The 13,808-nt window shown below is 32.5% G+C and overlaps 1 protein-coding gene and 1 long non-coding RNA gene across 2 annotated transcripts; one reads left to right on the top strand and one right to left on the bottom strand.

Moving 5' to 3' along the window:
• Positions 1–8,774: 8,774 nt before the first annotated feature.
• Positions 8,775–9,889, bottom strand: LOC149889555 (uncharacterized). The gene is made up of 2 exons (XR_016451932.1): positions 9,669–9,889; positions 8,775–8,933 (listed from the first exon to the last, which is right to left on the bottom strand). It is a non-coding gene; the product is annotated as an uncharacterized LOC149889555 (long non-coding RNA).
• Positions 9,890–11,830: 1,941 nt separating this feature from the next.
• On the top strand, positions 11,831–13,603 carry LOC149889554 (uncharacterized). The gene is made up of 2 exons (XM_090085803.1): positions 11,831–11,903; positions 12,259–13,603. Exon 2 carries the CDS (start codon positions 12,264–12,266, stop codon positions 12,963–12,965), a length of 702 nt encoding a protein of 233 aa, XP_089941929.1. The 5' UTR covers positions 11,831–11,903; positions 12,259–12,263; the 3' UTR covers positions 12,966–13,603.
• Positions 13,604–13,808: the final 205 nt, after the last annotated feature.

The raw sequence follows: 13,808 nt of genomic DNA, 5'->3' as shown, positions 1-13,808 counted from the left end.
GCTGCTCATAACAAATGCAACTTGGATTATAAACTTCCAAAATTCATACCTATCATTTTACATAATTTGTCTGGCTATGACAGCCATTTGTTCATCAAGAAATTAGGTGGAAAACTCAATTGCATACCCAACAATGAAGAAAAATATATCAGCTTCACAAAAAGCATCAAAGTGAGAGAATTTACTGATAAGAAGGGTAAACTAAAGGAAATATGGAAAGAGATGAGGTTTATTGATAGCTTCAGATTCATGGCTGGTAGTTTAGACAGTTTGGCTAAAAATCTAAACAACGATCAATGCAAAAACGTTGCTCAATATTACTCTGGAGAGCAGTTTGATTTATTAAGAAAAAAAGGTATTTACCCTTATGATTGGGTGGACTCGATTGAAAAGTTCTCTGAAACGCAATTGCCTCCTATTGAAGCATTCCATTCCAAACTGAATGATGAGGGAATAAGCTGTGAAGACTATGCACATGCTCGAAACGTTTGGAATATATTTGGATGTAAAACATTTAAAAACTATCACGAGCTGTACAACATGTCTGACGTCTTGATACTTGCCGATATCTTTGAAAATTTCAGAGACGTGTGTCGTAACTATTACAAGCTTGACCCTGCTTGGTATTACACCTCTCCTGGTTTGGCTTGGGATGCCATGTTGAAACTAACTGGAATTCAGTTAGAGCTTCTGTCTGATATTGATATGCTTCTCATGGTTCAAAGAGGGATACGCGGTGGAATTTGCACGATCTCAAACCGATATGGAACTGCCAATAACAAATACATGAGTGATTATGATCCTTCACAACCTTCGAAATTCATTCAGTACTTAGACGCTAATAATTTATATGGATGGGCTATGTGTAAGCCTCTTCCTGTTAGAGGATTCAGATGGATGGCTGAGGATGAACTTTTAAATTGGAAATCCATGCCTTGTATTCTCGAAGTCGATTTAACCTATCCTGAAGAGCTTCACGATTTACACAACGACTATCCTTTGGCTCCTGAAAGAATGACTATTGGAAAAGTAGAAAAGCTCGTTCCTAATTTAAACAACAAGGAAAAATATACTATTCACAATGAAAGCCTAAAACTATATGAACGACTTGGATTGATCGTTACCAAAATTCATCGTGGTATCACCTTTGAAGAAGAACCTTTTATGAAACAATACATCGATCTCAACACCGCATTAAGAGCAAAAGCTAAAAACGAGTTTGAAAAAGAATTCTTCAAGCTTATGAACAACTCTGTCTTTGGAAAAACCATGGAGAATATTCTAAAACATGTTGATATTAAACTTGTCACCACAAGAAAAGAAGTTCTAAAATTGTCAAGAAAACCTAATTATGATAGAAGTACCATTTTTGATGAAAACCTTGCTGCGGTTCACATGAAAAGAACAAAACTCTTTTACAACAAGCCTGTTTACTTAGGATTGTGTGTTCTAGACATAAGCAAAATTCTCATGTTTGAACATCATTACGACTATATCAAACCTAAATACGGAGATTGCGCGAAATTACTCATGACCGATACTGACTCACTCTTTTACGAAATCGAAACGGATGATTTTTATCAAGACATTGCCAACGATATTGAAGCTAAATTTGACACGAGCGAATTCGCGAAAGACCATCCTGCCGTTCAAAACTTTGGATTTGATATTGGGTTTAAAAATAAAAAGGTTATAGGCAAGTTCAAGGATGAAGCTGCTGGTAAACAAATTAAAGAGTTTGTTGGACTTCGTCCTAAGCTATACTCCTATAAGCTCTTTAATGAAAAAGAAGAGAAAAGATGCAAAGGGGTTAAAAAGAAAGTTGTTGATAAACACATCACTCATCAAGATTATAAAGACTGCTTAATGAATAAGATGGAAAAGCTTGCAACCATGAACGTCTTCCGATCACATGAACATAACATTTACACCGAAGAAATCAACAAAGTCGCTCTCAGCGCTAACGACGACAAAAGACACATCTTACAAGACGGTATTCATACCCTAGCCATTGGACACTACAAACTAAAACCGTGCTTTACATTTATGGACTATGATCAACTCTTTGGTCTAGAATAAATTACGAAAAAGATACAGTTTTATACTTCTTTGCAGGTTCCGGCATGATATTAACAATGAGATGGAAATCTAATAACATTTTTACATTTTAAAAACACAACACCATCTTGAATTCCTTAAGTATGGAAAAGTATCAATGAGCCAGAATCCGCATATTGTAGTAGTGCAGTGAGTACAAAATATGCAATTGTCTTTCAAAACTATGGAGACCGACAAATTATAATATCAAACAGAGTTATTTAACTGATAGATATCTCAATTCCATTCTGTTATTTAACTCTCTTTAATAAGAATCTTAAAGATGCTAAATCAGATGTTTTAACAGAAGTTTTCATGTGTTAAGCCTTAATTTTACTTTCGCTTTGAAAAAAGAAAAGAAAAATTTTTTTGTTTTGCTTTATTCAGTTTGTTGAATTTAAGTTGCATGATAAAAAAATGGTCGTTTTAAAAAATGACATGAGCAGTTACTTATTCAAATCAGTTACACATGCTTTGAAGTCTTTAATTAGTTTATCATTTAATTTAATATTTCTCATACTTAAAAAAATCAAAAATTTAATCGGATGTTTCTATGTCTGATAACTCTTTATTATAAGTAAAATAGAATTTTAAAAATAATTTAAATGGCAAAAAGAAAATCTAAGAAAGTTAAGAAAACTTCACTGTGATAAAATTATTTCGATTCATCTCCTGTTAAATAAAACGCGTCCCAAACGAGAAATGATGAAGTTATTGCGTATATCTTTGGTTTACTTACAGTAGCTACTATCAAGTTTGCAAAATCAGTCAGCAGATATTAAAAAATTCTAAAACATCTAATTTGCAAAACATAGTTCTTATTTTTAACGCTAGAGGCGTATTCTGATTGGTGAATTTTAAGAGGCTTTGCATCATTAAATCGTCACACAATGAGTCAGAAAGGTAAAAAAACAGCAAAAGTTATATAACCTTCAAAGATAAACATGTCATTAAGGGTCTGCGTCTCGTTATTTTTTTTAATCGAGACGAGACGATCCTAAAAGCTTTGTCCCGATTAGCGATAAAAATCGAGACAATTTTCAATTTTCAGTCGAAATCCGGGACGATACCGAGACGAGGCGAGACGTCCCGGACAAAATAGGAGCTTCACAATTTCCTAGAATTTACATCTTTTTAACGGGACATAACGAGACATACTAGTTAATCCTTAATGTGAAATTTAGTATTCTGCTGGGGGGCTCGGCCATTACAATTGTTTTGGTTACTTTATCGTAATTAAACTATTTACCAATACTTAACAAGACAAAAAAAAATTAGAGTGAAAATTTGCATGTGTTTCATTTATTTTATTTATGATTGTTGTACTGTAATGCACATTAACTAAATTTTATTGGCAATAAATAAAAGTTTTTAAATACAAACTTTGTCAAACAATTCATTTACTTGTGTCACTAGTTGAAGGTGCATCAGTTGGAGCTTTGGATGATCCAGCAAAAGGAGCTGGAGCAGAACCCCTTGAACTGGTGATCAGTGGTGTAATACCTGGTATATGAGATGTTGTAGCAGTAGAGATTCTAGAGGAAGTCATACTTGCTCGATACATCGGCTGACTTGGCAGTCTTGGATTAAGCTGAATCTCAACCACATCATCAGATTCAACAAAATTGGCTTGATCACTCTCTTGAGACAAAAAATCTGGAAGGAAGTTTACAAAATTTTTTTAAACTGAGTAAAATTTCAGTTTGAAAAGAATTTAAAAGTTTAAAGTTAAAACAAAAAACAGAAACAATAAATGGAAGTGGCAAAGCTTAAGATTTTACTAAAGGCAAAGATAAAGTTAAGATCTCTCTTTAGAATTTTTGTGAATGGCCTACCAGGATCTTTGTCATCTTCTGAGGTCAGTTTCCAGGACTTGATTTGAACAAAGTCATAGTTCTGTTGGATATATAGCAACCTTTCAACATTTTGCGGTTGAAGCTTGGTCCTTTTGTGTGTGGCTATGTTTCCTGCTGCAGAGAAGGCCTTCTCGGAAGTGGCCGAAGATGCTGGAATTGCCAAGTAACGCCGTGCTGCTTCAGCCAAAAGAGGTAAAGTCATTTCATGTTTTTTCCAAAACCCAAGAACATTTTCCTGGGCCTCTTTCCTTGGCTAGGGATGCATATTCTTGTAGACATCCCATTCCTTAGAAATGTCGGACTTGTCCGATATTGCTGTGTGTTGAGAATGAAATTCAATGACGTCTTGAGCCAACGAATCTGTTTCTTCCTCCAAGTTTGCAGTGGCCGTTGGTTGGTCCATGATTTTGTTGAGCCATTCATGATGATTGGTGTGGTTTTCAATCAAGTACTTGTAGGTTTTATCATAGGTTCCAAATTTTTTGGATGCCACACCCTTGTAATAAGAATTAAGGAGATGACCAACACCAAGAAACATGGTATGAGCGCCAGCATTGGGAAACCTTTTATCAATCATGGCTGAAAAAGTTCTTAAAAAAGATTTGCTTGTGTCTGACAAATCATCCTTTACCAATTAAACCCTGTTGATGTGGTGCTGCAAATTTTGGAGACCACCAACAACGATGTGTAGAGTTGGCTTTTTATCTGCACTTAGTCTCTCAGATGTCTTTGCCAACAGTTTGAGAGTATGCAACAGTTCCTCAAAGATTTTAAACTCCAATTCAGAGGGCACAAGAAATGCAACATCTACTGGGTCAATGCCTGGCCTTGCTTTTATTGCCAAAAGAGGTTTTTTCATGTGAAAGACACTCTGCACACACATTTATGTAGAATTCCAGCGAGTGTTGTTGGCAGTGATGAACTATTTGTAGACCAACTATGTAACATGTTCCTTTAAATCAGTTTCCATGGCAAGATGAATGTCCCTGTTCATAGCTGCAATTTCGGCCTTGATTCTTTCATTCCCCAAATGACTCTTGTGCATCTTTTCTGCTAGCCTTTGAGCACAAGTGATTGCATGATCTAATGTTGTGATGGCATCAACAGTGTACTTGATGGCAAAATTCAAGGTATGGTCCACACAAAGCAAAGACTCATCAATAAAGGTGCACTTTGGAATTGCAGCTTTGACATTGGCAGCATTGTCATTAGTTACGACAACTGAAACAGTTCCTGATGCAGGTAGATCGGCAACAACCTTAAAAAAGTAACAAAAAACACAGCAAACTGCTATGTCTAGTATTATCACAGTATGGTAATTTATGTCAAATACAAACACTAAAATAACTAACTTTTCTTTGCACTGATTATAAACGTGCATAATGGCGAGATCAGGCATATCACTTTAACTGTTGAACACAATTAACTTAACTTATGTAAAAAAGTACATTTTCAGTCTTGCCTGGCTTGACTTGCGCTTTATAAGACAATCTGGGATGGAAAGTCGTCTTTTCTTAATGGAGCGGTTGAGAACTTGAGGAGATTTTTCGCCTGGAAAAAATCTTAAAATAGTTTAGTATTGCTAAGTCTCGTTACGCTTTTCCCGGTTCATTTCGAGAAAACGAATCCGAGACGCAGACCCTTACATGTAATACATCAATGCTATACTTTTTTGGGTCAGAAAATCTAAATTTGTTATTAGAAATAAATTTTACGCGTACCTTAACGCGTATTACGCGCGTGTACTTGTTTCAAGGCCATTTACGCGCCCAAATAATGATTTAAATAATTAAAAACTTGGATTCCTCGATCTCAAATACCATATAATACCACGTATATAATATATACCACATATTTTTAAAATAAACTTTATGCATATCTAAGGCGCGTACTACACACGCGTATGGTTGTTAGTGTCTTTTACGCGCACGAAAATAGATATAAACGAAAAAATTTGGGTCTCTCAAATCAAAACGCGCACATATACTAATTAAAATAAAAGATTTGGATTTAAAAACCAAAATACCGTATTATCTTATCTTACTATTCCGTGACCAAAACAAAAAAAGAGAAAAAAGTATTATTAGCAAAAACAGTCTTATTTTGTTATTACGTCATTAAAAAAAACCGAAACATCAGGGGGAAGTGGTTTTCCATTTTCAGATTTGTGGTTTTTGAAACTAATAAGATTAATAAAACTAATATTTTCAGGGGTTCCCTTCTGCTACTTCTAAATTTACCTCAAACTCGACCAGTCAATTCATTTCAGCTTTAAGATGTTCTTCTTCATTTCTGAGAAATTCTTTCGTTTCTTTTTGATATTGAAAATAAAGAGGTCTACAATAATGTGTACTAGAGGGCTTCTTATTCAACCATACTGTTTCCTTTATGATGGTTAACTTAAGTGGAACAATAGCTGTCTGAAAAGGACTTTGCTCGTTAACTTGGGCCTCGCCAATATTTGTATCAGTATATTTTTGTTTATAAACATTTTGGAGACACCATCAAAATCCCCTTTAAAGTGCACCTTCAAACTTCCCCCCCCCCCCCTCCCCTCTCAGCAAATATTCTCATGGAGTAGGTACGTGCGAATCTGCGATTCACGGCACCGATTTTAAAGATAAAATCTGTGACCATTTTTTTACCGCGTGCTCGAGGTAGTTTTCGTAAGGATGGATTTTTCTGGTCTTTTTGTTATAATTTTATATTAACTTAGATAATATTTTTAAAGTAGAGTGTTGTAAGTTTATTGTAACTTGTTTTTTTTTTGCAGTTACTAACGTTTTTAGTGGTTTCATTGCTATTGAAAACTTCATTCCTGTTCTGGAAGTGAATTGACATTGAAGGGATGATGGTTTTTTTTTCTAACTTTTGAATCAATTTTATATATCCATTTTATATGTACCTGCCAAATTTCATTAAAAAATAATGACACGCTCATATTCTATTTCTGCACGCAGTAAAGGTACCAAATATTCATCTGTTGTAGAGGTTGGGGAGGGGGGGGATTCACGATTATGAGCATTTTGTATATTTGACTTTTTTATTCATTAAAAAATTGTTTTTTTAGAAAAATGAAACTTTATTTAAAATATTGGTGATTTTTTTAAAGTATTGAAAAGATGATTTACACATAAACACACACAAAAAAAACCATATTCTGTTATTAGTTGAATAAAAATATAACCGAGGCAAAGTAATGCGCTAAAAACTAAACAATGATGTTCTATTATAAAAACACCGTAAGCCGAACGCTAATTTTTTAAGTTGGTTGCAGTTTTCTTAAGCATTCCTAATAATGAATTTTTGTCACTTAAATGGGCATAACTTTTAGTAGAATCATTAGTTTTTTATGAAATTTTCACCATCGTAATACTGATTTAAAGCTCTTTACAATGATGTATAATAATTAAATATTTAAATAGTTTAAAAATTTTTCACACGTACCTACATAGAGTTTTGGTATTCAGTAAAGTTAGTATCCTTGTCAGAGTATGGTTAAACATACTCTATAGAGGAGTTGAAGCAGATATTTCTGTCAGAACTACACCCTCAGGATAACATTTGTGTCTTTCTTTCTTAATTTCATGAAGTGAAGGATAAATATCTGCATTCTATATTATGGATGAATTTCTGATAATTTGATACTGTTATTGGAAAGCTCACACTGAACTTAAAGCTTAAGGCATCTTCAATCTTCATTTTTATAGGAAAACTACCTCCGTGCTTTTAAATTTACCAGGATTTATAGCTTTTTTTATGGTAAAAACATAATCTTTCTTGGTAGGATCTCCAGAGGCTTTTCTTATTGAAGCTGATAGCAATGCTTCAGCAAGATGTTCAACCAATTTGATAAACTTAAACAAGATAATGTTTAAGTGAGCAAATTACTTTTTTAATTGCTTTGAATTCAATTGATTTATTACTACTTTAGATCTTTTAGACCGGGTGAATAAAAATGAGCAATTACTTTTACTCAGTAATTAATCAGCTTTACTTGAATAAAAACTTCACCAACTTTTCTTAAGTTTTTATTCACGTAAAATTGAGCAATTACTGAGTAAATTGCTTACCTTTACGCGAATAAAAATATGAAGAAAATTGCTGAAGTTTTTATTCACGTAAAGCTGACCAATTACTGAGTAAAAGCAGTTGCTCATTTTTATTCACCAGGCCTTTTGCTTCTATTACTTAAATCTTTCCAGTCCTTGTACTTTCTACCTGGGGTCACTACTATAAAACTCATTCCGATCGGAATTCACGACCATTTCATCTGAAACCCGCTGAAATGAGCGGATTGCTACTATAAATATATTTTTTCGTAATTTCTGCAAATTTAAGCGTAAAAACCCGATAAAAATTTACGCGATCTTTGTGTAGCGGAAATCGTAAATCCAATAATTTGAGCTAGCTTTTTTTTTTTTTTTTTTTTTTAACAGTTTCTTGTTTTGAAAACAAAAACAAAAATTAAACTCAATCTCTAACATTTCTTATTGACAAAATTAGAATAATAAGTTCCACATTTCATTTTTCACTGTCTACCTCGACAACAGATAATCAACATTGGGTAAGAAATTAAAAATATGAAGTTGGGCACGAATAAAATTCTTACTTTTTTCAGACCAAACTCTATTTTCATATGAATTTCTCCACAAATATCAAATACCAAGTTAATCATTAAATATTATTTGCAAAAATAGAGACTATTAAGGTTAGTGTCACTAATAATGAAAGAAACTGCTTTGCCAATTACAAATACTTTTATCTAGATTTCTTAATATTGCAGTAGAACACACTGAATTTGAATATAAAAACTCAGAATTTAATTCTAGAATAGTTGTACTATATTCTATAGAACTATTTGAGTCTAATGTCAAAAACAATCTCATCCAGTGGTATTAGCTTTTGACTCCCCATACTACTTTTGTTAGAATCTGTCACCTTCTTTGTAGTCACTTGTTTGATGTTGTCCCAGAAGTCCTACATAGTTAAGTAATACATTTTAAGTTTGTAACATTTTACAACATTGATTACATCCTACACAATGATATTGCATTGTTGCAGTATTTTGCACCATCTAGGAACCATATACACCTTGGGCAATAGGTCACTTTTACTATATTAAAATATTGTCAGGTAACTAAAACTGATGCCTGGCAATTTTTATTTTAGTAAAAATGACACAAATTTTCCAACTTACAAAATGTGTAAATGGCATCTAGGGGTCAACATAGACAGGTGATACTAAAGCAATACTTTTTATAAAGTAAGATTATCAAGGATATGATAACCACTGACTTTCTCTCTCCTACAAAACTTACACTAAATGATTAAAAAGAGAACTAAACTTTTCATGAGACAACAAATAAATTTGTTCGATTGGTCAGAGCAAGCTTGATTATTACTTTAATTTCTCCTGAAAAAATTTAAATGAATGGAATCGAATTGTTCAAGTTTAGTTTGCTAGAACAACTTTTAGGATGTTTTTTGATGCTTTTTAAAGGTATTTATTGTTATTTATAGAGTAGTAGAAGTGGCGAAGGCTTCCTTTTAAGGGTTTATAATAGGTTGCATTCAGGACCAATACATTTTGTCTGGTCAAAATGGATCCTGCTTCTAACAAACCAAACTAACATCTAATGTGAATAAAACTTGGTAATCTAATTTTAAACTAGGTTTAGAATACTTTGGGAAATGTAAGAAATTATTACATGCCTTAGGTAGTAGATGTTTGGAATGGGGAGTCCATTTGCAACTGCTTTAGAAAAGATAGCCTCAGATGCCCAGGTTTTTTTCAAGATTGTTAACCTTTGGTGTTTTTGAGCCATCTGTGACTTTCCACCAAATCTTCTCATTAAAACATCTTTGAATTGTTTAATCCAGTCTGCCAAATTTTTGTGACAAACTCAATGACACTCGAGTTATGTAGGCGTCTTTTTTCTGTCCCCTTGGATAAAAAACATTAAAGCACATTAAATATAATGAACTATGTGTGAGAATAGTATTATGTATAGGGTCAACATAAACAGGCAACAATAACAATAAAGAACAACTTTGATGTAATGTGATGAAAATTATTTAACATGACATAATAATTTCACTACTTTAAAATTACTGTTTAATTGTGGCTGTGTGTCTGTCTTTGTTATGCCTTAGAAAAAAAAATTTTTTTTTTTGGAAGTTCTATGACATATAATTATTGCCTTTGTGGTATGTCTATAACATAGGAAAATTGGCGCTACTGCAGTTTCTCCCCCCCCCCCCTTTTTTTATTTTTGATTATGATAGAGAATTTTATGCTGATTCAGAAAAATATAAAAACATGGACCTGAAAATTAACGGAAAGTACTCTAATTCGAAGTCAAAGTTGAAAAAAATCCCACTAAAAACCCTAATATTCGCCATTTTGAGAATATTAAGTTAATGATTTTTTAGCTGACAAAAGCAATAAATTTATAGCATGGTTTTTACGTTAAAAAAAGTCGTTAAAGTATGTTTATCTTGCGCAATTTTTTGTGGCGATGAAAATAACCGTTTTTTGATTTATTAGGGAATAAACTATATTGCAAGTAATGTACTTTTGTAATGAATTTTAAAAAAGAATTCAACAGTTTTGTTTCCTAAAAGAAGAACTTTTGAAACTAAGTTCATAATTGTTTTATTACATGTAATATTTAGAAAATGTCACCTTTAAACCGTTTTTTTAATAAAAAAAACCAGCGTACAATACAATAAGAATTATTCATCAATTTGTCTACATTTCCACATTCTACGTTCAACTTTTATTTGAAATCTTCCATTAATTTCATTTCGTTTATTACACTTTCGTTATAATACTTTAAAATAATAGTGCAAAGGCTGATGGAAACCAGGTCTTTTTATTGCGCAATGTAACGGTAACTAATTTTCGTTAAAAATGAAAGCGTTTTGAAAAAAAATGGCGAATATTAGGGTTTTTAGTGGGATTTTTTTCAACTTTGACTTCAAATTAGAGTACTTTCCGTTAATTTTCAGGTCCATGTTTTTATATTTTTCTGAATCAGCATGAAATTCTCTATCATAATCAAAAATAAAAAAAAAAAGGGGGGGGGGGAGGGAGAAACTGCAGTAGCGCCGGAAAATTACAGTGAAAAAATTACTTATAACTATTTAATGGTTTTAATCGTTTAATAAAACATTGATTAGCTGGCTTTGTAAATTGATAAAGAACGTCTTAAAACTCCTAAAACATATGAACGTAGGACTGTGGTAGTTGCACAGAAAGATTTATAATTGGAAATAAATATAATGTATATTTAAGATAAGGATATTGGGTATACTTACATTTCTTTTTTGAAATTTGTTTTTCTTGTAGCATTTAGTTGAAAGTTTGCACAACTATCTATAATATAAACAAAACAAAATGGAAAAAAACAATGGATTAACTAGATAATATCTTTTTGGTTTTCATGAATCCGCTAATATTTTCGTCGGAAAGTTTTTACGATACGAAAAAAAATGTTTATAGTAGAGGCAATTAGGGATTATCGGGTTTACGCCAATTTTGTCGAATCCGACGAAATTCATCGGGTTTACGATTTTTTAAGTTCCGATCGGAATGAGTTTTATAGTAGTGACCCCAGGTGGTAGACAAAACCTCAAAAAAAAATATTCGAAATACTTCCCAACAACTTAGTATATTATGTATATAAGAGCATAATGTATGGTTTAAAACATTATTTGTAGTTTGATAGTACATCATAAATGTACAATTATCAATTACAATTGAATATTAATTTTTATAATAGATATATCACCTACAACTATGACAACGAATAACCTTTATATTATTTAACATATGCGAAATTAATTGAGACATTATTAAAATTAAATTTTATAGCTTTACGAAAAATACCACAACAAATTCCAAGGTCTTATATTAAACTCAGAGTTTCATTTTGAAATATAAAGGTAAGATTCTTATTTATAATATTAAAATATTATATTAAAAGTGGCGCATATAGTTTAGAACCTGCTGGAACCGCTTATTAATGTTAAAATAAGTTAATACAATATATGTACAGCCTTTTAGTGGTGTTTAATTCTGCTCTTAGCTGCCCCATTAAGTTTGGTAAACATTTAAAAAAAGATATTTTCGTAAAATGCTATTCGCGACAAACCTATTTTTTTGGTTTTAGTTAATAATAGGTGCTGTGCCTATTATACTGGCCTAATTAAATGTAGCTGAAATGAAAATAATGGCCATATTCATGTTATATAAGTTTATAGTGGTTGCACTAATAATGTTAAAATCATTTTTTTGTAGTTGATATGAAGATAAGTGATGTCCATAAACGTATACGGTATGACCAACTAAAGCCTAGTGATAAATCATTTTCTTTGTCTGTAGAAGCTATTCTAGTCTCTATGAATTTGGGTTCTACTGGATATGCTGCGTTTTTAAAAGTATATCAAAAGAAATGGAAGGATGCAAACCGGGGAAATATAAAGTTTGAGAGTAAAAATAAAAGTTGGTTGGCTCAGGACTTTAAATCTGCATACAGTAATAATATATATGAGTCTGATGTTATAAATAATTTTACTACTGATGAGTTGCTCCACTCAGCAAAGCTTAAATTAAGAAAAGAGTTTAATTATGAGGCTGCCAAGCAAGTTGCTGAGATATCAGAACCTTCTAGTCAATTTAAAAAGTATACACCTAATGAAGGTCTGGCATTAATTATAGATGGTGGCATGTCAAAATCAACTTACCAACTTATCAGAAATGGAGCTGAAGAACGTGATTGCCATATATATCCTTCATACAACAGCATAAGATTGTCTAAAGCTAACTGCTATCCAGAGAACATCTTTGTTGATGATTATTCAGCACAAGTAGCACTACAAGAATTACTAAAACATACAGTAAAAAGACTCTGCGAGGTGCAAGCTCCTGTGATCAGCACAACGCTTGATGGTTTGACCCGGTTGACTTTGCGTTGCAAGGCCGGGTTTGTTGGGCAAAGCGTGTAGTAGTGAGGAAGCTGGAGATCGTAACTTAAAAAAAGAAGAATCTCTGTTCATTACCTGCTTAGCACCATTAGAACTCAGTGGGTTCTGCAATAACAAAGAAGTACTATTATGGCGTAATGACAAGCCATCATCTACTGCTTATTGTCGTCCAATAAGATTTTCTTTTCAAAAAGAAAGCAAAGCTGTTGTCCTAGAAGAAGCAAAATATTTAGAATCTGAAATAGAAAAATGTAGTATTTTTAATGTTACTTTTAGTGGAAAAGAACTGGTTGTTAAAAGTATTATAGAACTGACCATGATTGATGGCAAAATTCAAACTATTCTGTCTGATGTGACTAAATCAAATCAATGTTGCTCTGTGTGTGGTGTGTCTCCAAAAAACATGAATAACTTAGAAATTATGCTGAAATCGGACTATGCCAGTAATTTAGAACTGAAATAAGGTCTTTCTAGCCTGCATTCCTGGATTAGGTTTTTTGAAATGGTATTACATATTGGATACAAGCTGGAAACTCAAAAGTGGCAGTCTAGAGCTATTGAAGATAAGGAAAATGTTAAGCAAGTGAAGAAACGTATCCAGACAGAATTTATAAACCAAATGGGACTGGTTGTGGATTTCCCAAAAAGTGGAGGATCTGGTAAGTGAAATTACATAAATACTTGTATACGAATCATCAGGTTAACTATTACATATATGCAATTTGTAGGTACCAGTAATGATGGAAACACCGCCTGACGAGCCTTTGCAGACTATCAATCAACTGCCAAAATTTTGAAAGTAGATGAAACTCTTTTATTTTATTTTTACATCATTCTAGTCAATTTATCATCTGGATTTGAAAT

This window comes from Hydra viridissima, unplaced genomic scaffold (assembly GCF_058129835.1).
Source record: "Hydra viridissima isolate aposymbiotic clone 2 unplaced genomic scaffold, HvirCarnegie_v1 scaffold_4, whole genome shotgun sequence".
NCBI lineage: Eukaryota > Metazoa > Cnidaria > Hydrozoa > Anthoathecata > Hydridae > Hydra > Hydra viridissima.
The sequence above is the reverse complement of the archived record's forward strand: the minus strand, read 5'-3'. Positions and strand labels throughout refer to the sequence as shown.

What these genes read in the sequence shown, in the direction of transcription:
- LOC149889554 (XM_090085803.1), top strand. Translation starts at nt 12,264, where the DNA reads ATGAAGATAAGTGATGTCCATAAACGTATACGGTATGACCAACTAAAG.